This window comes from Artibeus jamaicensis, unplaced genomic scaffold, assembly GCF_021234435.1.
Source record: "Artibeus jamaicensis isolate MK-2021 breed Jamaican fruit bat unplaced genomic scaffold, CSHL_Jam_final scaffold_537, whole genome shotgun sequence".
In the NCBI taxonomy this organism is placed as follows: Eukaryota; Metazoa; Chordata; class Mammalia; order Chiroptera; family Phyllostomidae; genus Artibeus; species Artibeus jamaicensis.
The window spans coordinates 21,485,245-21,508,624 of record NW_026522047.1 but is presented as its reverse complement, the minus strand read 5'-3'; the positions used below and the strand labels follow the sequence as shown (position 1 = coordinate 21,508,624).

Genomic DNA, 23,380 nt, shown 5'->3' with positions numbered 1-23,380 from the left:
GCAGACTTATTGATCTGTATATATGCATTGGAAAAATCAGAAAGAATTAAATAAATGTTAGTAATTATCTCTGAATATGGATTAATTATTTCTGTTTTTTCTTATATGCTTTTCAGAATTCCCCAAGCTTTCTACAACAAGCGTATATTACTAATATTGGGAGAAAAATCAGTATCTGCTAGGAACCAATTTTTACTCTACTGAGTCTTTTTTTGGTAACTTCCACAATGTATAATGCTCTAATAGAAGATTGGGTACAAAGATATCCCTCACAAGGAAGGGCATTACATAACCATCTCTTCACGAAAATGCAGCTAAATGTAGTGGGAAAAGCAACAAACTCTTTAAGAGATTTTTTTGTATAACCAACCAGTTCTTTACATCTCTAGGCTTCAGGGCGTCAGCTTACCACATTGTCTTCTAAAAGAGTTACAGTTTAGCATGGTGGTATCCTTCCTTGTGTTTCAGACATTTATTTAATCTGTGGTTTCTTTCAGGAGTTACAAAGAGTAGCCCTGATAGCACTTTTGGTTCTCCATGAAACGTGAATATCTTTCATTTAAAAATCTTTCCCTGAGCAACTTCCGAGTCTGTCTTTTAAAATCTGATCCCAGAGTTGCTTTACCAGGAAGTCACAGAGCTTCCCCTGTGCTCCCCTAGTCCCATCGCCCCGTCTCGTCACCCCGATGAATGTATTTCAGCTGCCCAGGTTTCCCACCCTAATTTTAAGTCCCCTGAGATACAGTCTGAATCGGAGGGGTACTTTGAGGTCACCAATCCAAAATCTATGCCCAGTGACTTTACAAGTAGACTTGGGCTTGCAAATGAAGTCACCCCTGGAGAATGCTGCAGGATAAAGCTGCAGGATAAAGCAGCGTTAGAGTTTTACACGGGCCTTAGTGTTGACATGCACTGCTCTTCGGTCCTTGGTCCATCTGTAGCAGGGCCGCCCTTCTCACAGGGGAACACTGCTGTCACACCCATCCCTAATCTTGTCTCCGTCAGCGTTTTCCAGGACCACCGTCCTGGTTGCTCTTCTGGGTGGCTTGCTCCTGAAGCGTTGTGTCCTGGGGCCAACACAGTGCTGCCAAGGTGCAGCCGAGCCAGATGTCACTCATTCCCTTTCCGAGCCTCCTCGGCACAGCAGAAACAGCGTTAATAGTGACGTCAGGGATGTGACAATGAGCCATTTAGTGAACACTCTTTACTGTGCGCCGGGACGCTGTGTTAAATGTCTTACATGTATAATCTCATTTAATCGTAAAGTCTGCTTTATGTCGGTTCTAATTTTTATCCCCACACTAGATAGGGAAGAGAAACAAGTTAAGAGAGACTGAGTAATTCACCAGTGGTCAGTGAGCTGGTAAGTAGTGGAGCTAGGATTTGACTTATTCTGGATCCTGGTTACCCTTCTGTTAAAATTTGAAAATTCCATGAAATAGTCATTTTGGGAGGAGGTGAGCTATGGAATAATCCATAAAGCCACCGCTTTAACCTCTGTTTTCATGCCACAAACCCCCAAAGTTGCCCCAATGTAATCTCTGTTTCCATGGTGTATTTATTGTGATTCATATCACGTCGTATTAAAAATCTTTTTTCTGCCTCTCTCCTGTTCATGCCCTTTGATTCGTATCTTGTCTAATAATATTTATCATGTATAAGGCACCCCAGTGCCTAATAGTTTATCAATAAATGGTGAACCCATTCTTACATACATTTCTAGCCAGCCCTTGACCACATGGACACACATTTTGTATGTCTAGGGTCAGTGCATATACTATAGGGCTGGGGGGGAGCGCTAAAAAACACAGTATTTATAAAAAATTATGTATTCTTACATGTTTAAACTTCAGGCACCTTCAGGGTACTCTCCATTTGATACAGTACACCTACTGAGGTGTTTTTTCCACTGTTCAAAACAGTTTATCAACTCTTTGATTTTGATGCCTTTTTAGTGCTGCTGCCTTGTTTTTCATCTCACCTCTTCCCCACCAGCAAAATATTTTCCTTTGAGGACTTTTTTCATCTGGGGAAACAAAAAAAATGTGGTCAGGGTGAGATTGGGTGAATAGAGAGGGTTAGGTATGGGGGTCACGTTGTTTTTGGTCAAATACTATTGAGTACTCAGCATGGTGTAGGCACGTACGTTTGTAAATCACCCATCATGAAATGGGCAGAAGTGTTGAGGCTTCAAAAAAACATTGACTGAAGCTGAATGCAGCCTCTCACAACAACGCTAGCTGGTGCACGGATAAAGATGGGTTCCTAGAACACACACATAACAGAGGAAGCCTATACTACAAGGGACCCACCCTTCTGAAGACAATTTGTTTTTTTGGGGGGGAGTCTCCGCTTATATTTTGCATTCCTTTTCTTGTAACATTCATGTACAGATTTTTGTGTAGCCATAGGTTTTCAACTCCTTTCTGTAAATACTAACAAGTACAGTTGATAGATTGCAAGTTAGGAGCATGCTTCATTTTGTAAGAAGCTATCAAACTGTCTTCCACAGTGGATATACCATTTTGTAGTCCCACGAAAATGAGTGAGACTTCCTTCTGCCAGCATTTGATGATGTCAATGTTTTTGGCTTTTGGCCATTCTAATAGGTATGTACTGTCATCTCATTGTTTTCATTTGAAATTCCCTAATGATATATGATGTTCAGTATCTTCTTGGTATGCTCACTTGCCACCTGTATGTGTATCTTCTTTGGTGAGGTGTCTGTTTAGATCTTTTGCCCAATTTTTTAATGGGGTTGTTTGTTTTCTTATTGTTGAGTTGTGAGAGTTCTTTGTATATTTTGGATATCAGGCTTCTATCATATTGTCTCTGTTGAGTATTTTCTCCCAATCAGTGGTTTATCTTCTTATTCTCTTAACATTTTCTTTCATAGAACAGAAGTTTTTCATTTTAATGTTCAGGTTATTATTTCTTTCATAGATTGTACCTTTGGTGTTATATCTAAAAAGTCATCATCATACCCCAAATATTCTAGGTTTTCTCCGATGTTATCTTCCAGGTGTTTTATATTTAGATGTATAATCCACTCTGAGTTAATTTTTGACTGTGCACGCCCAGGTTTTGTAGCACCATTTGTTGAATGTGTATTGTTTTGCTTTTACTCCTTTGTTCCTTTGTCAAAGTTCAGTTGATTGTATTCATGTAGGTTTATTTCTGGGCTGTTTATTTTGTACCTTTTTTTCTTTGTATTGACAACATTTTTCCTGGCAGGGGTGTCCAATCTCTTGGCATCTCTGGGCCACACATTAAATATACAAACACTAATGAAAAATGATGAGCAAAGGTTTTAAGTAAATTTGTGATTTTGTGTTGGGCCACATTCATAGCCATCCTGGGCTGCTTTGGACACCCCTGAGAGGGTAACCTAAGGAAGTAATTGTAAGATACCTTTTTTGTTCTGTTGAATTATAACTCTGGTGTGTAGGTTGGGCAGGTAATATTAGGAAGAATTGTGGCAGTATAGTAAGTTTTCTTTTCTTCCTTCCCTTCCCTTCCCCTTCCCTTTCCCTTTCTTTCCTTTCTTTCCTTTCTTTCTTTCATTGTTGACAGACCTGATCCTCTAAGATTATACTGTCTTGTAGGACCTTGTACTTTGCATAAAGAAAATGCTTAAAAATGGAATTGAACTTTCAGAAAACAAAATCTTTAAGCATCTTTATAAACATGGTCTGGTTTAATCCTGTTCTGCTTAAAGTTTACGGGTTTTCGAACCTAAGTACAAGACTTTAAATTTGTCCCTATTACATTTCCCATTGTTGTTTGACAGGGTACCTCTGTCCTCACCCAGTTTTCATTTTGGCTCCTTCCAGATCAAGTACCTCCTTACTGAGAAGCTTTGGTATCAGGAGTCTCTGTCTTCTAGCATTTTCACCCTCCTCCCAATTGTGTAGTTCTCAGTGCTTATGTTCCCACACCCATCTACGGAATCAGTGACATCTTCAGTGAGGAAAAGAAAGCTAGGTTGAGACCTGAAGGATAAGTAGGATTAGACAGTGTTGGGAAGCTGTTCTTTACAAAAGAACTGAAATAGGAGTAGTAATTTTTTTGAATAGTGGCAGAATTTTTAGGAGTGAGTAGAAGTCCTCCCTATGTGAGTATTTGAATATATTCCAAATATCTCTGTGTGTTTATATTAGGCAGATTTCTTTAAGTTTCCTGTTTATATCCTGTCTGTTTCTTAATGGTTTGCTGATGGCCTCGTGGTGCTTTGCAGGGTTCTTTGCAGAGTTTCTATACCATATGCACCTTGTTTCTTGACATTTGGAGGGTTAATTTTGATGCCAAGTATAGGAACTTCACAAAATCTTATAGTTTTTAAAGTTTTAACTTACAAATATTATCAGCTTAAGGTTACAGAACATGAATGACAGAGCTGGGAGGATAATTTAGATCTTGCTTATGTATCTCTCCCCACCTCACCCCCTTCTGAAACTCCAATGTGTAAATAATAAATGTAAATATAAAAATATTTTTAAAACTGGGGTCTATTTTGATGTTAGTGTTTGATCAACTTTAATTTAGGTGGTAATACAAATTTTTAAACCTTTTCACCAGTGACTACAGTCTTAAGAGCCTTAACAAGATTCTTTTCTGCTTGTGAGTACACTTTTTACTTTGATTTTTCTCTTAAAAATCTCAGTTTCATCTTTCACCTCTCCCTTAGGGGACCCAATTTTTAGATATATCGTTGCTTGGTTGCTGTAATGAAGCTCTATTATCTATAAAGTATGATAGAGAAAAAATAGTTTGGATGAATTATAGAAGTAGAAGACAGAGAAAAAGAAAATACTCTTAGAGGATTTGGGTGTGTTTTAAATATCTAATTTATAGTCATGATACTATTCCTTTACTTTTTGTTTCTTCTTTGAAAATTTCCCTAAATTCAGTATTGTTTACTTTTAATTTAAAAATGCTGTTTCTTTTCCATTAGGATTTTTTTTTTTTTTTTTTAATTAGGAAACCTTAAAAACACCGTAGTTCTCTCAGTGGATACTTTAAATATGGATAGTTGTTCAACAAAAAGCATGGAGAAATAAAGTCACAAAAGACACAACATATTCAGGTTTTTATAGATGTTACATATGAGCTTGTTTAGCATATTTAGTAAATCAGGAAGTATTGTTTTTTACTATGAAATGTCATATATAAGAATTATCACTTAAGTCATTTGTTTCTCCATTGAACACTAGAGGGCCATATAGTACTTTATTGCTGTTGATAGAGTTGCTTTTAATGTATTTACATATGTTTAGTAAGTGTCTCTCTTCCACTTTGTGCTTTAGTATACTATTTCTTGCTTGGAATTTGAAATTAATATTTGTAGTATGTGCGTTGCCATATAATATGTGGAAAACCTAGGGTTTTTTTTAAGCCAGCAATGACCATATCTTGATTTTGCTCTTTTAAAGCAACAATGCATCCAAAGTGAAGAAAGAGTGAGCTTTAGAATAAATGTACATGACCACAAACTCACTGTGCTTTGGGAATATAAGTATATATTTTGAAAATTTCACAAGTATCTGCACATAAGAGCATTAAAAACAAAAGTCTGACATTGTTAGTTGCTCTGGATTTCCTTGGCACATTTGTGAGAAATGACCCCTCTAAATTCTTGTCCAAATTTTCTCTTGTGTTAGCATAGAAGGTGATACTGCAGGGTGTTACCACCTATTCATCCTGAAACTAAAGAACATTTGAATGGATGGTTCTTCATCCTGCCTTTCTCTGGGTTGCTTGGGGTGAGGAAATGAGAACTGTACTCTGCAGGGCCCAAACAGGTAGTGTGGGTGAGTGAAGAAAACCCTAAATGACCCAGCAGCATTGCTCAGTGTAGTGTGCCTTTCCTGAAAGGTGCTGGCATTCAGTTAAGGAAAGAAAAAGAGAAACCTGGTGCGTTGCGGGCTTAAAAAAAAAAAACTGCCTTTGAGCTGCGTTTGACCTATAGATTAGTGTTGATTTTAATAGCTTCTAAAGACAAAGTTTAACATCTTAAGTAGAGTCTTACTTAAATTTTTATTCTCCTGTATGTATAAAATTCAGACAGCACTTTGAATTACTAATTTCTATATTATGTTTTGGGGGGAATAAGAACATTTTCTCTTTAGCTAATATTTAGTTACACTTCCCTTTTGGTAAAGGAAGATTACGGTGAATTCAGGGGAAACACGTGGTTTACACCTGGAGGGAAGCATGAAGGAGGATCTCGCTAGCAGCCGGAAAGAGCAGCGGTACATCTAAAGACTTGAAAGAGCCTGATCTTTTGAAAATTTTCTTCCTTAGAGTTAAGTTTAATATCTTAAATCATTTCCTGAAATTAGGTACTATAATGAAGTGACAAGACTTTTATCTTTAGTTCTAAATTTTACTGAGGAGTTAGTCCTCTTGAATATTGAATTTCTTTTCAGTTTAAAGTCATTGTAATGATAAGCAGTATTCTCTGATATATTTTGTGCGTGTTTGCTTCTTTGTATCATTACCATTTTCTGAAAACCACGCTAATTGCTGTATTTTGACAGATTAACATTAATTTAAGTGATGAAACGCTGAGCTTAAATTCTGATCTTTTTGCTTAGGTAATGGCATTAGCTGTTAATCTATCTGGTGAATGAATGTTAAATGATCAAGTCTAATACAAGTAAAAAAAGAGATCAGTATTGGATATGGTAAAAACACCAGAACTACTCTTTTGTCAAGACGGAGAGATATTAGATATTAAAGATGTATTGAAGACATTCAAGTATTGTCTTTTTAACATGTATCTAAAGAAAACTTTAGCTTACTAGTTAAAATTTGGTTCAATCTAGCAATATTATTGAACCCTGAAAAGAATGGTCATTTTTCTTTTAAGATGTGCCCCAGTGTGATACCAGGTTTTATGGCAGCAGGTAGAAGAAGGCATTGGAGCACATTACTGCGCTAAGGGCATACATCCACTCTAAGGTGTTCCATCCCAAAGAGGCCAACGGGGGAGGTGTGAGTGCAGCATTGAGGGTATGTCGTATTTTATTACGAAGATCGTTTAGATTCCCTCAGAAGCCGGAAGGTTTGGGAACTTTGGGTTAGTATGAGTACTAGATATTTGTAGAATACTACCAGTAATTCTAACTAATTTCTGTCTGTTCATTCATTCATTCCTTGACTACAGTGAAATGATTTTCAAGCAGAATAACTTCTTAACCTTGCTTCCCCATATCACAGTTTATATATAGGAGATACAGAGTCAAGAGGCAATACGTGCCAGAAATGATGTAAGTGAATGGAACGGACTAAACATAAGACCCAGGGAACCAAAGCATCTTTAAATGGGGTGACTATGAAAATTGTGATCTCGATACTGCCATATTTTCCAGTTTTTCAAAAGTCGCCGGGATTCCTGATTTTAGATGATAACTTCTTGGTTTTTTATATGTTGACTCCCAGTTTTTTCAAAGCATTTCTATGGGCTGGTTTGACCTATGGACTGCCCATTTTCTCTAGACATCATACATGGAAGAAGAGTGTGCAGTTCATTACTCAGTGCGAAATGAAAATAGTTTGCATCCCGTGCTGAACCATTAGGGCACTGAGTTGTTTGGAGTGTAAGTGCAACATATACATAGCACATGAAGTGCTTTAGTGCACCAAGGACTTTTTTCTTTATGAACTCAGTATACTGACTTTAGATGTTGAACTGCCACATGAACTGGCCTCATTTAAAAGAAATGTGCATTGTAACTTCCACAAGGAATCTGAGCTGGCTCATGTGTAGGAGAAACAAAGTCAGTAAAATGATGAAGCGTACCTGAAAATCAGAACCAGGGAGAATACTGGAGTAGGCTATGAAGTCAAGGCCATGGGAAGAGTAAGGAGTGAGTTATGATGAATTAAGCTGTTGATAGAATACATGTTGGCCACTCATGTGGTCCTACACCAGTGTTCTTCAAAGTGCGACCCTAGACCAGACGCAACATCAGAGTGCTATTAAAAATAAGCGCTGGGAAGTTGCAGGGTTATGTGCCAAAAGTGCCTAAGCAACTCTCTGGGGTTGAGATGTGCATTTTTATTAAGGTCTCGTGTGATTCTGATGTAGATTAAAACTTGCAAGACATTGGCCTCTTAGTTTGTCTGCTTCCCTGTGATGACGTGAAGAGGAGCATGTGCCGAGTCCTCTCATCCTCTCAGGAAGAGAACGCGTGGCAGTCACACAGACGTGCTCGTACACAACCCCCTTTTCCAGTGTCACGTTAAAAGAGTTTCTCACATAGGGCTTCGTAAGTGATCCAGCGGACTGCTCTCAGGAGCATAGTATCTGTAACAAATGTGTCGGTTAGTACAAATAGTGGTAAGAAGAGAGTGTGCTCTCTGAAGTCAGACTGGAGTTTTCACAGAACCACTTGATCTTAGGCAAACCCTTTACCTTCTCTTGTAGAGTTATCTTAAATACGGTAGGAGTGTCAACAATAATGCAGTGTAACAGGATTCAATGAGATAATGTATGTTAAGTACTTGGAAAAGTGACTGGCAGGTAGTAAGTCCTTAATAAGTGTTAGCTATTACATTTTATAAGATTTATTATTGGAATGTTACAAGACTATACTGAAACTGGCTTAACCAACTAGTGCAGGCTACCTAATATGCTGTGCAAAATATTTAGTTTCAAAGATACCTGCTTCCTTAGACAGTTGAAACTATTCCACTGATTCTTTGCCCTAAATTATTGTGACTTTTAGCATGAAGTCCAGTTATTTGATACTGTAAATTTTGTTAGTGCTAATGTGAAGCACTTTTGCTTTCTGACAAGTATTTTTCACCCTAACTGGTTGTTATTGCTGAACCTAGAAGGAATTTGAAAGAGAACCTGAAAGTAAATTTGGGTCATCTTGGGGCTTTGAGTTCTCACATGGAAGTGTTCAGAAGAGATGAAAATGCTAGTTCTTTCTGTAATGATACGTGGGTGTTCTTGAATTGAGTAGCTGGAACTAGATTCTATTTGGTACTTCTGTAAAAACTCTAGAATTACTGCTTGATACTACAGGAAATACTTAAAATTTTCACAGTTAAGAGATTGTTATAAACAAATGAAAATGTAATTATTACAGATGAAAGAGGAAGTTTCAATAAGATTGAAATGATCTCTATTTAGGATGTATTTTAGAGAACACGTTTTGAAGAATTTTGATATAGCTACCAGCCATATCTGATACAGAATATTAACTTGATTCCTACTATTAGTAAGAATTGTCAGGTAGCGTCTTGCTTATAAATGTTAACCTCTAATTATATGAAACGCAAATAAAGAATGATGATTGTTTTATAAATCACCAGAGCTAAAAATAATATACAAGATTTTTTGAATAGAAAAAGATTGACTTTGTTCAAATGTACCATGTCCTTCAGTTCAGTTGGTCTTTGCTGGTGATTTTATTGAACATAGATTCTCTGTTTTAGAAATAACTTGCTTTTAGAAGATGCTTTACTTTCAAAGTGAAAATACTTTAATTTTTTGTGTTTCTGGTTAGTCTTAAATGGCAGTTTCTGGTTATTGAAATCAGATGCAATAGGGATGAGTGAAATAGTGCTGGTGAATTTAGGACGTGCTGAGAGTTATTCCTTCACTGAAGATGTTGGTTTGATATGTCTACACTATACATTTAATTTTCTAGAAGGAATTGTTTGTACTTGACCAATATGCTGCCATCTGTCTTAAGGTCCAATAACTGGAAAAGTTAAATATGCTGAGGTATATCTATAATATCACAGTTATAGTTTTTCGGGTTTATTTCCTATTACTATTTCACTCTAATAAGTGGTGTAGAAAAGAAAGTTAAAACTTAAAACAGAATCACTTGTTCCATGTCGTTTAGATGTCAGTAATCCTGTATTTTAGTTTGACTACATTTTTATGCTGCTTTACTCCAGAAAGGAACAGAACAGATTACAAACTGATGTCTTCTACAGTATTTTTTAAACACACTTAAATTTGTTGCCAACATTTAAAAATTTGAGACTTCACATAAAAATACTGATTTTTCACCTTCTTTGCAAGTGTGGACTATCTGGCTTTGCTGGGCTCATGCGCTTCCACGACAATAATCAGTTGCATCTCATAAATGGACTTCCCAGGTGTTGAACTTGACATGTTTCTCTTTTTCATTTTACTTGCCTGCTCCTCTAGTCATTTGAGTTAGCTTGGCGTAAAGAGAAAAGCACGATTGTAGGAAATCCAAAAGTTAATTTTTCTTGTATTTATCACATATCAAACTAGTTTGAATGTAAATTCCAGTCAGTGTCCTATTGAGCTGTTTGTCAAGTTTATTATTAAAATAGCCAGCCCTGGCTGGTGTAGCTCAGTGGATTGAGTGCTGGCCTGCGAACCAAAGGATCACAGTTTGATTCTCAGTCAGGGCACATGCCTGGGTTGCAGGCCAGTTCCCAGCAGGGGACACACGAGAGGCGACCATACATTGATATTTCTCTCCCTCTCTCCTTCCCTTCCCCTCTAAAGATAAATAAATAAAAATCTTTAAAATAAATAAATAAATAAAATAGCCAGAGACTTGTTAAACACCTCATTTCCAAAGGGTATGAATTTGTTAGCAAAACTGTTACCACCCTTCAGACACCCACTAACTTCAGTTTTCATTGGGTCATCCCTTTCATTTAAGTCATCGTGTTAAGTTTGGAGGTTACCACTGCTAGGATGACTGTTTATCAGAATACAGCCGCTTCCTGGTGTTCTTGGGGCTCCTTATTTTGTAAGATGTTCAATTCAGCCACCTAACCAATCACCGCAGAGCTTTGTAGATTATAACAAACAATTACTTGATTACTTCTCATTGTTTATGTAGGTTGTGAATTCAGGAGGGAGAACCTGGGCCTTGCTGATCCAGGCTTGCAGTCACTTGGTGGGTGGAGGTGAAACCGTAGGGGTCTAGAATAGCTGGTGGCTGCCCGAGAACCGATTTCTCTTCAAGTAGTCCAAGGACTTCTTTACTTGTAGTCTTTTTACCCGGGCTCATTTCGGCTTCTTCGCAGCACGATGGCCTCAGGGCAATCAGATTATTTAAAATAGGGCAACTCGTAAACTTTTTAGTGTGACGTAGTCCCATTTGTTTATTTTTCTTTTGTTTCTCTTGCCTGAGGAGATATATCAGAAAAAATATTGTTATGAGCAGTGTCTCATATTTTACTGCCTATGTTTTCTTCTAGGATTTTTTTTTTGTTTTGGTTATAATATTTAAGTCTTTAGTTCATTTTTAATTTATTCTCATGGTATGGTCTGCCTTCATTTTTCTGCATGTATCTGTCCAATATTCCCAGCACAATTTATTGAACAAATCATCTTTAGCAAGCATATTGTATGTGCTTGCTCCCTCTGTCAAATACTAATTGACTGTAAAGGCGTAGGTTTCTTTCTGGGCTCTCTATTCCGTTCCATTGATCCATGTGTCTGTTTTTATGCCAGTACCATGCTGTTTTGATTACTATGGCCTTATAGTATAGTTTGATATTAGGAAGTGTGATTCCTCCAATTTTGTTCTTTCTCAAGATTGCTGTTGCTATTTGGGACCTTTTGTGATTCCATATAAATTTTTGAAATATTTGTTCTAGTTCTATGAAAATTCTGCTCTTTGCAACAGCACAGATGGACCTGGGAAAAATTATGTTAAATGAAATAAACCAGTCGGAGAAAGAAAAATACTATGTGACTTCACTCTTATGTGCAGTCTAATGAACAAACTAAACTAACAAGCAAAACAGAGACAGACTCATAGATGGAGAGCAGGCTGACAGCCCTGGTGGGAGGGCTAGGGGGTGGAGGGATGGAGCGAAAAGGAAAAAGGACTCACGGACACGGACAACAATGTGCTGATTGTGGGGTGTGTGTGGAGGTGGAAGAGGGCATAAGGGGGTTAAACAGTAATGGAGGAAATAAAATAAAATAATATGTATTTTTAAAGGCTACCATCTGAGTATAGTCCATGAAGCAAGGTGGAAGCTGAATCTCATTTTTAATAATTCTGCCTAGGAAACCACATAGTGTACTTCTACATTTTCTCTTGGTTGAAACAAACTCCACCTCCCTACGGAAAGAGTGTGAGAATACCTTGTAAGAAGAGCACATGAGATGGAAAGTACTGCTGTTACCATTTGAAAAACACAGTTTGCTGTAGGAAATCATAATATCTTTGTTTTTTTTTAAATTTGTTTTATTGATTATGCTGTTATAGGTGTCCCAATTTTTCTCCCTTTGCCCCCCTCCACCTAGCACTCCCTACTCTCACAGGCAGTCCCACCCCTTTGTTCATGTACGTGGGTCGTGCATATAAGTTCTTTGGCTGCTCCATTTCCTGTACTGTACTTTACATCCCCATGGCTGTTCTGTAACCACCTGTTTGTACTTCTTAATCCCCTCCCCTCGTCTCCCATTCCCCACACCCCTCCCGTCTGGCAGTCATGAAAACACTGTGTGTCCATGATTCTGTCACTGTTCCTGTTTGCTTAGTTATTTAGATTCAGTTGTTGATAGATACGCATTTATTATCATGTTATTGCTCATAGTTTTGATCTTTTTCTTAAATAAGTCTCTTTAACATTTCATAATAATGGTTTGGTGACAATGCACTCCTTTAGTGTTTTCTTGACTGGGAAGCTTTTTATCTGCCCTTCAATCTAAATGGTAGCTTTGCTGGGTGAGCAGTCTTGGCTGTAGGTCCCTGCTTTTCATGACTGAATATTTCTTGCCAGTCCCTTCTAGTCTGCAAAGTTTCTTTTGAGAAATCAGCTGACAGTCTTTTGAGAACTCCCCTGTAGGTAACTAACTTCTTTTCTCTCACTGCTTTTAAGATTGTGTCTTTATTTTTACCCTTTGGCATTTTAATTATGATGTGCTTTGGAGTGGGCCTCTTTATATCCATCTTGTTTGGGACTCTCTGTGCTGGCTCTGTGGCTCTGTGGTTCTGTTGGTGGGAGGGTTAAGAAAAGGCACAATGGCCTCTGCTCGCCTTGATGCCAGACACTTCATTTCCTCCCCATATTGCCACTGGTGCCTTTCAAGCTGCTGCCCTAGTGCTGGAGCTCAGAGCCAGTGAGTCTGAGTAAGTTCATGTGTGGGTTCTTTAAGAGGAACTGCTTAGGACTCCAGCAGTTTCTTTCACCCACTCAATCCCCCCGGTTTTTGCATCCAGAAGTTATGGAGACTGATCTTCCTGGCACTGGAACCCAGGGAGGGAGGGACTGGCGGTCGGCTGGAACTCTTTGCTCCTGAGATATCCCTCCTGAATCTTTACCCAGTACCCAAGGGCGTGGAACCAGCCCATTCAGTGTCTCTGTGTCTCCACCCCTCCTGCCAGACTGAATGGATATGGTTTCTTGAATTCCGTAGTCGTCAGACTTCCATTCAACTCAATTTTTAATGGTTCTGAATGATGGTTGTTCTATAGTATAGTTGTAATTTTGTTGTGGTTGTGAACTCAGTTATCTGACAAACTTAAGTTTGTCTCCAAATAAATCTCCAGCAAGATTAGAAAGTAACACAAATAGGTTAAGCTTAACATTCTGTAGACTAAAACATACAGAATCTGGCAGAAGTGTAAGGCCTGCTTGAAAGTGGTTCATAGGATAATATTGGTATAATAATTTATAGTTTAAATTTGAACATTTCATCTAAAGTGTCATAATGGTGTGCTTAAGTGTGATATTGTTATGTTACAGAATTACATGCTTATGATTTTGTAATAAAAAGGGGCATTGTTTGTGCCAGACCCTGTAGTTCTATGAATTTAGGAATTAGACTCTCAACTTCACTGCCTGGAAGCTCTGTTACCTTGGGCAGGTTTTTAAACCTTTCTGAGCCTCAACTTCCTCGTCTGTAAAATGTAGGACAATGATACTTAAGCCTTTTTTGATACTTTATGTGAAATAAAGCAGGGTGTAGTGGGAACTCTGTTAGTGTTTGATCCTTCTGCCATATCAAAATAGTACATTTGTATTTTTTTAGCCCTGTAATTGGAAACTTTATATCAGCTCTCAATCTCTGTTTCAGGCATAATCAAGAATTGCAGGGATTGAGCCCTGGCTGGTGTGGCTCAGTGGATTGAGTGTGGCCTGGAACCAAAGGGTTGCTGGTTCGATTCCTGGCCAGGGCACATTGCCTGGGTTGCAGGCCAGGTCTCCAGTAGAGGGCATGCGAGAGGCAATCGCACATTGATGTTTTTCTCCTTCTCTTTCTCCTTCCTTTCCCCTCTTTCTAAAAATAAGTAAATCTTAAAAAAAAAGGACACTATTTACTTAGTGTCCTATTTATTGGAAAGAATGACAACTTAGACTGTCAGTTTAATTTAAACTTCAGCTATAAATTATTGTTGATGTTTATGAGACAGTACATTCGTTGAATATATCATTTGACAGTGAAAGTTCAGCTGTATCGACTCTCAGCTCATTCAAGAATGAGACCTTAAAATGAATTTTCTGTAGCTTAATTCTGTACTTTAAATGTTTTCTGTGATTAAAGTAATTCTGTACTTAAATTTGATGCTAAAGTAAATATTGGTATTTGAGTAAAAAAAGTATGTATTTATTAATGAAAAATTTATCAGTATTTTAAAAATATTTTATTTATTTATTTTTAGAGGGGGAGGGAAGGAGAAAGAGTAGGAGAGAAACATCAGTGTGTGGTTGCCTCTCATGTGTCCCCTACTGGGGACCTGACCTGCAACCCAGGCATGTGCCCTGACTGGGAATCGAACCAGTGACCCTTTGCTTCACAGGCCCATGCTCAGTCCACTGAGCCATACCAGCCAGGGCAAATTTATCAATATTTAGTGAATATTGATAAATCTCACATGCTTCCATAGCATGTTACTGAGAATTGTATAAAGTTGCAGAACTATGTTTATTTCACTCAAAATAAATGATTTTTATTTATAATTGCATCATAAATGCAACAGTGTAGGAAACATAATTATCTCCCCTCTCCTTACTATTTTAGTTTTTAAAATTCTCAACCCTGTTAGGTATCTTATATTTCCATATGTTCAGCTTTGTATTTTTCATACGATAAATTCACCATCAATTTGGTGAACTTCCTGCTTTATTACTTAATTTTTATTAAACCGTATAGGAAAACCAATTGCTTTACTTACTGTGCTTTAAAAGAATTATTAGTATTGTATCTTTATTTGTGATTCGCTGCTTTGCAACACTCTTCACTACAGGAGAAACAAATTATTATTTCAGAAGAAATAAATAATTATTACAGGTGAAATAAATGATAAGGAACATTTAGTTTAAGTGAAGTTAATGATCCTTTTATGCTTAAACTTGTACATGAAAGTAAATTAGATGAGGGACCTCAAAAATTGTTATTAAAGAAGTTTTTGTATTTGTTCTTACTCTTAAGTTGTATTTTGAGAGTTGTGGAAAATCAGGTTGCTTTAAATCACTTACTCTGTCATCACATGAGGCTTTTGCGTGACTGAAATACCTGTAATTACTATGTCATTTTTGTCATAGTTGACTTAAAGGTATGGCTATAATAATCATCAGCCAAATTCTTGGTGAGCAGCTGTGTGAGACCAGTTAACAGTGGGGGTGGCCTGGCGTAGACTGTGGGGTTCAACTTACGTTACGGCGTTGAGGCTTTGCAGTGGGCATTTTTGAAATACTTCAAATATTCAGTCCAGTGCTTGGGTTTTTGTTTTATCTCATGTTTCTTTAAACGCTTAATGAAAGAATGGAGAAAAATGCTATTTTAATGTCAACCACTGAAGTTCCTAGACACAAATATGGGAATAAAATCCAAAGTCTATTAAAAAAAATCAAATATACTCTGTATGTCACTATTTAGGTGACTATGGTAGGAAAAGAAATTTATACATATATAAATTTATATGTATATATAGCGGGATAAATATGTGTGTGTATATATATATATATATATATCCTGAGTTAAAAAATTATTCTTACTTTTTAAAATGTTTTTAAAAAATCATTTATGCCTGTAACTTTTTTCCAAATGAAAAATGTTTCTTATCATACAATAATAATACATATTCACAATACACGGGTAAGGGTCCATTTTTAGAAGTTATATACAAATGAATTGAAACAGTACATTTTATTTATAGTTTGTAAAACTGTACTATTAACTGTAATAAAGGAAGAGTCACCAAACTGACAATCCAACCCAGTAGTACAACCAGGCTGTGTCTGATTCTACCTGGTAGAATCAGAACTACAATATGCCCTTAAAGCTGCAAGGGACTTTATTCTCAACCATGTGGTCCAGCCTCCTCATTCTGGAAATCTGGAATCTGAGACCAGTTAAAAGACTTATCTAAGGTTCCTGATTGATGGAGGAGCTGAAACTAGAACTGAAAATTCACCCAGCATTTTTCCTATACTAGTAAGTTTATCTGGGATGTTAACTCTAGGCAGTTTGTCTGAAAGCTGATTGAGGTAACGGTTTAGTCAAGAATAATTTAGTTGTAAGTAACTTAGTTGTAAATAAGTAAATAAATAGTTGGGTTTTGATCATGGAATTTCTAGGGTGTTGTTGTCATCCTTTTGGGGGACTTTTTTCGGTTGATTTTTCTATATTTTACTTTTTGACGTACAACTTTATTTTTTAGCCAATTATTTTTAAATAACTGGGGATTACCAGGATAATTCAGAAACAACGTAAATGTCCAGCAATCAGACTTTGATTATCTATCACAGCAATTATAATACTTTATTAACCTGGTATCGTAGCAGTTTTATTTTGAAAATTAAATATATATGTAATATTTTTTTGTAAATTCTGATGACCTCGTCACAGTTTTGTACCACGTACATAAACTGTATGTGCTGTTTTAGAGCCCAACCTGATTTCTCTTGAGTAGTTACAGTCCCCCTTTGTGCCTGGATAAAGGAAATTAGCACGGAAACACAGTAACATGTTTTGACCCATTAAATACTGGCATGAATATAATATCTCAAATACATTATAATCAGAATTCATAATCATTAGTGAACACTTTAAGCACTTAAATGTCTTTTAGAACTTTTAAAAGAATCATTTTAAATGTGATTTTAATTTTTATAAAACTTTTACTTATTTGACTTATGCTTTTTATGAATAATAAAACTTTTAAAGGAATTTATATATTTACATATTTGTTTTATACTAAATCTATTGTATTTTTGTTTCTACAATTGAAGTAGTGATATAGTGGTTGAAACTTCTTACTGATGCAAAGTCGACAGTTCATTTATCATTAAGCAAAGAACTTAATTTCTTGATTTATCATTGTTTTCCTCTGTGTTTAAATTGCTGTCTTTGTATCTGAATTGCTTAGACTTAGGGAAATATTTTAATAGTCTGGTATCTAAGGTGTTAGTAAAGAGTGAAAACAGTATCTTAAATATAGAAAATAATCTGTCTTACTCTATATTCTTGAATAAGAGAGTATGCTCTATAATACCATATTCCTGTCTGCAAAAATGTGGATATTCCAAGTGATTTGTTTAAGCTGACACAAGAATAGTTGATGAAAAATGGAAAATCTTTATGCCATTCGTATGCTGTGGCCTTTGGTCAAGAGCAGTTAAATCCTAGCTTTCTGTATAATAATGAATAAAAGTAAAGGTCAAAATCCAGAATAAGCTACTGTAAATCATTCTGTTGTTGTTATTGTAAGAAAATTGGAGTGTATAGAATTAACACATTTGAGAAATGCCATTCTGGTGATATTTTGTTGCTTGTAGCATTTATGTATAGTCATCTTTGACCACCACAAACGTTTAGAAGAAGGAAAACCGGAAGCAGTCAGTGGACAAAACACCTGTACAGAGAACTTCTCTTTACCGTGAGTTCCCCAGTGTCAGGTTGGTAGGTGGGTGGTCAGTGATACCTGGAACCTTAAATGCCAAGACGCCACAGCTGGGATCCTGCAGCTTCATTTTTCAGTAAAAATTTTGACAGAATTGTGGAAGTCTTTCTAAAGGATGAAGAGCATTGTGTTTAATATATTTTACTGCAGTTATCACAGGATTTTAGAATATCTGCTTACTTTCCAATGACTTTATTTGAATTACAAAGCTACTTTTAATACTTTGGTGTGAGCCCCACAGGATTACAAAACACCGGGAATGGGTAACCTCTTCACCCCCACGCGTGGCCCAGGGGGAGAGAGGCTCCCCAAGGGGGAGGACGCACAGAAGGGGCCGCCGCAGGCCCAGGGCAATGGGAACGCTGTGGCTGCTGGGACCCCTGAGCACTATGGCAGGAAACGCGAGCGCCGCGCGACTGGCTCCGGGCACACAGGCGGAGAGCAACAGCTTGGACCATAGAGCTACTTGGGTTCCTCGTCCTTCTCATTTGCCTTTTTCTGCTTCTGCCGCATGATCTCCAAGTCCTCTGCTTGCTGGTGGCCGCAGAGAGCCCACCATCCTGGAGCGCTTCCCTTTAACCGAGTTGCTCCGCTCTTTCATGTTCTTCCCGAGGGCCAGCTCGCGCGGGTTCCCGTGGTCAGGGCAACGGGCAAGGGCGGCTGCGGCCTGCCACCGTTGTGTCCCCTCCTTGTGACTTTGAAATTCAAATGCAATCTGTAAAGCATTTACAAGATGAGAAATATTATTCTAGGTGCTTCACTTACATTAGCCGATTTAATGCTCATAGATATTCTGGGACGTGCATTCTGGGTAGATGAAATTGAGGGCCAGGGTAATGAAGGTCGTACCACCGATAAGTGGAGGAACCAGGCTTTGGAAACAGGCAGCTGGCCCTGGTGGTGGTGCTCCTACCTACTGTTTCTCATTTCCTCAACATTCGTTGGGATCATCTCAGCAAGAATTTGTCTGTTTTGAAGAGTCGTAGTGGGTGTGGGGGAGGGGTAATAATTAAGAATATCTTAAATGTTTTTGAAAGTATAATTGAAACTACAACCTAACTTTTTTCTTGAACACATGGAACTGGCTGCATTTTAAACTATTAGCAATCGGAGTTTTCCTGTGTGTTCTTGATTTCCCTCATTGACTAGGGAGGGTTTCCTTCTGTATTTGAAGATTTGGTACTTTGGGTGTTTCCGCACTGATTGAGAACATTGCTTTAGAAGTATTGTTAACTTGAATGTTCCAAAAAGGGTGAAATGTGGTAGAACAGGCATTTGGAAATTAGCACTCACTTTGCTCAATCACTCATAGTGTCTCTTTTTCACAAGAATACATTGTAGATGCATGATGTGATTTACTGTTTGGTTTGCTACAGTTGCAGTGCCCTGTACTGTCCAGTAGAGGGCAGCTGCTCACTGATTTTTTAAAAAATCAGGTTGAATCAGAAGGTCGCCACTTTGTGTTGACCAAAATTCGGCCCTGGTATAAAACAGCATTTGATATACAAGCAGCCGTAGTTTTCAGTCCTGTTATCACCGTAAACAATTTCTTGAAAATGAAAAGCTTATTTTACTTTGTAATAATTTCTGATGTCTTATAAGCAGGAAAATGAACTCTTGATTTTAGTTTTAATTTTCCCAGTCCAAATTCTTTTCAGTTCCATTTTTTAACCCCTTCTTAGAATCAGACTCCAGAGAGATGAGAGGTATCATTATCTTCCTTCTCTTTGAATTACCTGCATGTAAGTCCACGTGACTGCATAGTTCTTTGAGGGCTTTTAAATAGGGAAATAGTGTTTTCGGGATGTATCTTTATTGACCAGTGGATTAAAGGAAAGTCAGATTTGGAGTTGGTCGGTTTGGTTCTCTTGTCTGTGCAGAGCGAGTCTGTGAAACTCGAGGAATGCAGGACGTATGCTCTTGTAATTTTTCTGCATTGAAATAATGTTTAAATTACATCTTCTGTGTGGTTCAGAGAAAGGAATTTCAAAGGTTAATTAACTAATTTCAAAGGTATCACTGAAAGAATTTTTGTGAATAAAGCCAGTCTGCATAAAACTCTAGGTAATATTGACAAAGAGATAGTGATAGTAACTTGGAAAGGGCGCATTCTATGGAGTTACTTCAAAGGAATTTTCCTAGTAAGGGGGAGAGATATAATATATTTGAAGGTTCTGTTGAACACACACAAAATGTTAGTGTTGTGTTAAAAAACAAAATGCGCACCATGGAGATGCCGAGACTGGAAAGAGGCTGGAGACAGCCCTTCCGCACGGTGGTAATAGTCCAGTGGGGCCGTAGATGCCGTATCCAGCTCTCCTTTGTCCTGCCGTTCCCGCTCCCAGATTTCCAGCACCCTCTCTTCTATCCTTAAATCTGTTAGGCTTTTTTGGTGGTTATGGATGTATCCATAGTCATTTACTTCCTCATTAAAACAGTTTTTTAATTGTGGTTAAATATCCATAACATAGAAGCTACCATTTGGGCCATGTTTAAGTGTATATAAAATTCAGCGGCACGAGGCGCATTCACAGTGTTGTGCTACCATCACTGCGCTCCTCTCCAGAGCTCTTCCACCGTCTTCGGCTGAAACTCAGTGCCCATGAATGACTGACCCCCACCTCCTTTCTGCCCCTTGCCCAGGGCAGCCACCGTTGTACTTGATGTCTCTGAATGTCACTGCTCTAGGTACTTTATATAAGGGAACCATACGGTATTTGCCCTTTTTTGACTGACTTCCTTCACGTAGCATTATCTCTTCAAGGTTCATCCACGTGGTAGCCCGGGTCAGAAGGCTGAATAGCACCCCATTGTATGTATGCAGCACACTTTGCCTGCCCATCCACTCGCCCTTGGTGTCGGGGTTGCTGCCGCTGCTCGACTCTTGTGAATGATGCTGCTGTGAATGAGGGCGTACCACTGTCTGTCTGAGTCTCTGCTTTTAGTTCTTTTGAATTGATACACAAAAATGGAATTGCTGGGTAATGTGGTAATTTTTGAGGAACCACCATACTATTTTCTCCAGTATCTATATTCACTTTATAGTCCCCTCAGTGAGGCACAAGCGTTCTGATTCCTCCACGTCCTTCCCAATCCTTGTTATTTTCTCTGTTTTTCCTCTTCCTTCCTGTTTGTTTTTTGATAATAGCCATCCTGGCGGGTGTTCATTGGTTGGTTGCTGGTGTCCATTAATGGGTGGGCATTGTTGGTTCATTCTGGTTTTGATTTAAAATTTCCCTAATGATTAATGACATTGAGAATCTTTACATGTGCTTATTGGTCATTTGTATGTCTTCTTTGGAGAAATTCACTTATTCATTTTTGTGCAGTTAGAAAATACCACATCTGCTATTAGTTTGGTGTTTTTAACTACAGTCTAAATTGTGGTAGAAGAGGAAAGTATGCTTTCAGAAAGCAGTGTCATGGGAGGGTTGTGGGTACTTCTTGGGTACCTATTGACTTCCCAGCAGCCCACTTTATATTTGTAAGACAGGTCTCTCCAAGGTTAGAAGGGAACTCACCCATTTCTGACATTCTCCTTTTTCATTTGCTCCATATCACATTCCAAACACCTACTTTAAAGATTCATAAAAGCTCTTGGAAGGAGAGGTGAGATGCCTACCTATCGAAAGAAGACCATAAAAATGGAAGGAGAAAACAAACCAGTTAACAGCATTCTAAACAGTTTATGTCTGTTATCTGTCGTCTATTAAAACTATTCTCACACCGAGCTTTTTTTTATCATCTTTGTAACTGTTTAGTTTATGGGTTTGAAAATGAAATGTAGTATAAAGGTTAATTAACACTGACCTAAAGTGGTTAATTGAAGGATACATTTGAGATAATGCTGGAAAGATTAGTTTGCGGTTACTGTGAGGAGAGACTTCATCTCCAAGTGCTGTCCTAGGTATTGGGACCACCATTGAAAGTTCTTGAGGGGCGGACTGCACACTACACTCTCTTCTGTGTTTTCGATAGGTTTATATGACCGTGTTGTGCTGGAGAAAGTGAACGGATTAGTTACTTGTTTCACTACCATTAATTCTCAGCACAGATTATATTTATAAATATTTGTTTTTTTAAATGTCCTTAATGAATAATATGCCTATTATACTTCCAGGTGCAATCACTGAGTTTATTTCAGATTGAACTGAAATCTGTAAACAACTAAAATATCTGCTGTTAAAATTAATATTAATAACTATAGAGAGCTCAAGTCAATTTGTGTCTTAGTATGAGATAGTGAGTATGGTATGTATGGAAAAGAAAAAACATGCTTCGGACGGACACTTGTAAATATACTGCTCATTCTGAATATATCTGAGATAGAACAAACATATATATATGTATTGAGCACGCATAAACACTGTCCTTAAATTTGAAGCATAATCCAAAACATTCCTAAAATACTAATGCTGCTATTTGGGTAAGGAAGACTTAGCTATTCATAAGAAAATACAGTGTTTATTTTTATTTTTGGAAAGAAAACTTCCCTTTCACTTTCTAGGGAATACCTACACCAGTTGCGGGAGCAACACAGGCCTGCTTCCTAGTGTTCACATTACTGACTCTGCATGGGCGGTTCACAGGCGGCTTGACTGGCAGGAGCAGGAGCTCTCACTTGGAGTTCATAATTCCTGGCTATTCTAGGATAGTTTGCACTTCCCCAAGCCTCAGACAGGTCAGGACATTTGGTAGGAGAAGGTTGAAGCAAAAGCAGCAGGCCTTGGGTTCTCAGCCTTTAAAAAAAAAAAAAAAAACAGAATTAGATTTTAATTGGGTGGTCTGAGTTTTTAGTAATGTGCCTGTATTACATGTAGAGAGTATTCATCAGCCAAGAAGAGTTTTAAAATGTCAAAACTGGGAAAAGCTACTTTAAACCATGGCTTGGTTCCTGTTGATTTTAAAAGCGCAAAAGAGCCTCTACCACACCAAACTGTGATGAAGATATTTAGCATCAGCATCATTGCCCAAGGCCTCCCCTTTTGTCGAAGACGGGTAAGTCTTACACATTTGAAAAAAGGAATATTTATTTAAATGAAGTACTTCTGCCTCCTTTAGTAAAGAAACGCTTCTGTTTTCAATTGATTTTTATAACTGAAACTCTCAGTGCGTGATTAAGCCAGCAAAAAACTTACATAAGTGGTAGTTTTAATAATATAAGCGCTTCGAGGGCAGGGCTACCCAATCCACCCTTTTCTTTTGTCTCATTAATTCTTTATGATGTTGGAATCCTTATTTTAAATTGGTAAATATGAAAGGTATGTTTTGAAATATCTCGGCAAATACTAAATCCCAAAATTTACAGTTTTTATTTTGTGGGAAGAACATAAAGCTGGAGATGTTCTTCTTATGTATGGGAATGACAGCATTTAGCTTTTACAAAGAGCATTCCAAGTTCCCTATGTTTATCTGTACTTTAAGCTGTATTATTTTAAAGTTGCTATTTCTTAAACTCAGATTTAACCTAAGAGAGGCGTTACCGTTTGCTGTTACGTAAAATA

General features: G+C 37.6%; 1 protein-coding gene across 13 annotated transcripts in view; it reads left to right on the top strand.

The window, feature by feature from the left end:
- FBXW7 (F-box and WD repeat domain containing 7) overlaps positions 1-23,380 on the top strand; it is a 170,219-nt gene that overhangs the window by 89,319 nt on the left and 57,520 nt on the right. Inside the window, exon 1 of one of the 13 annotated variants that reach the window (XM_037168113.2) lies at positions 22,455-22,874. The exons of the other annotated variants lie outside the window; for them this stretch is intronic. Within the exon in view, the coding sequence (XP_037024008.1) occupies positions 22,728-22,874 (147 nt within the window). The 5' untranslated portion in view covers positions 22,455-22,727. Of the gene's footprint in view, positions 1-22,454; positions 22,875-23,380 lie in introns of those variants that run through there. 13 annotated transcript variants of the gene reach the window in all.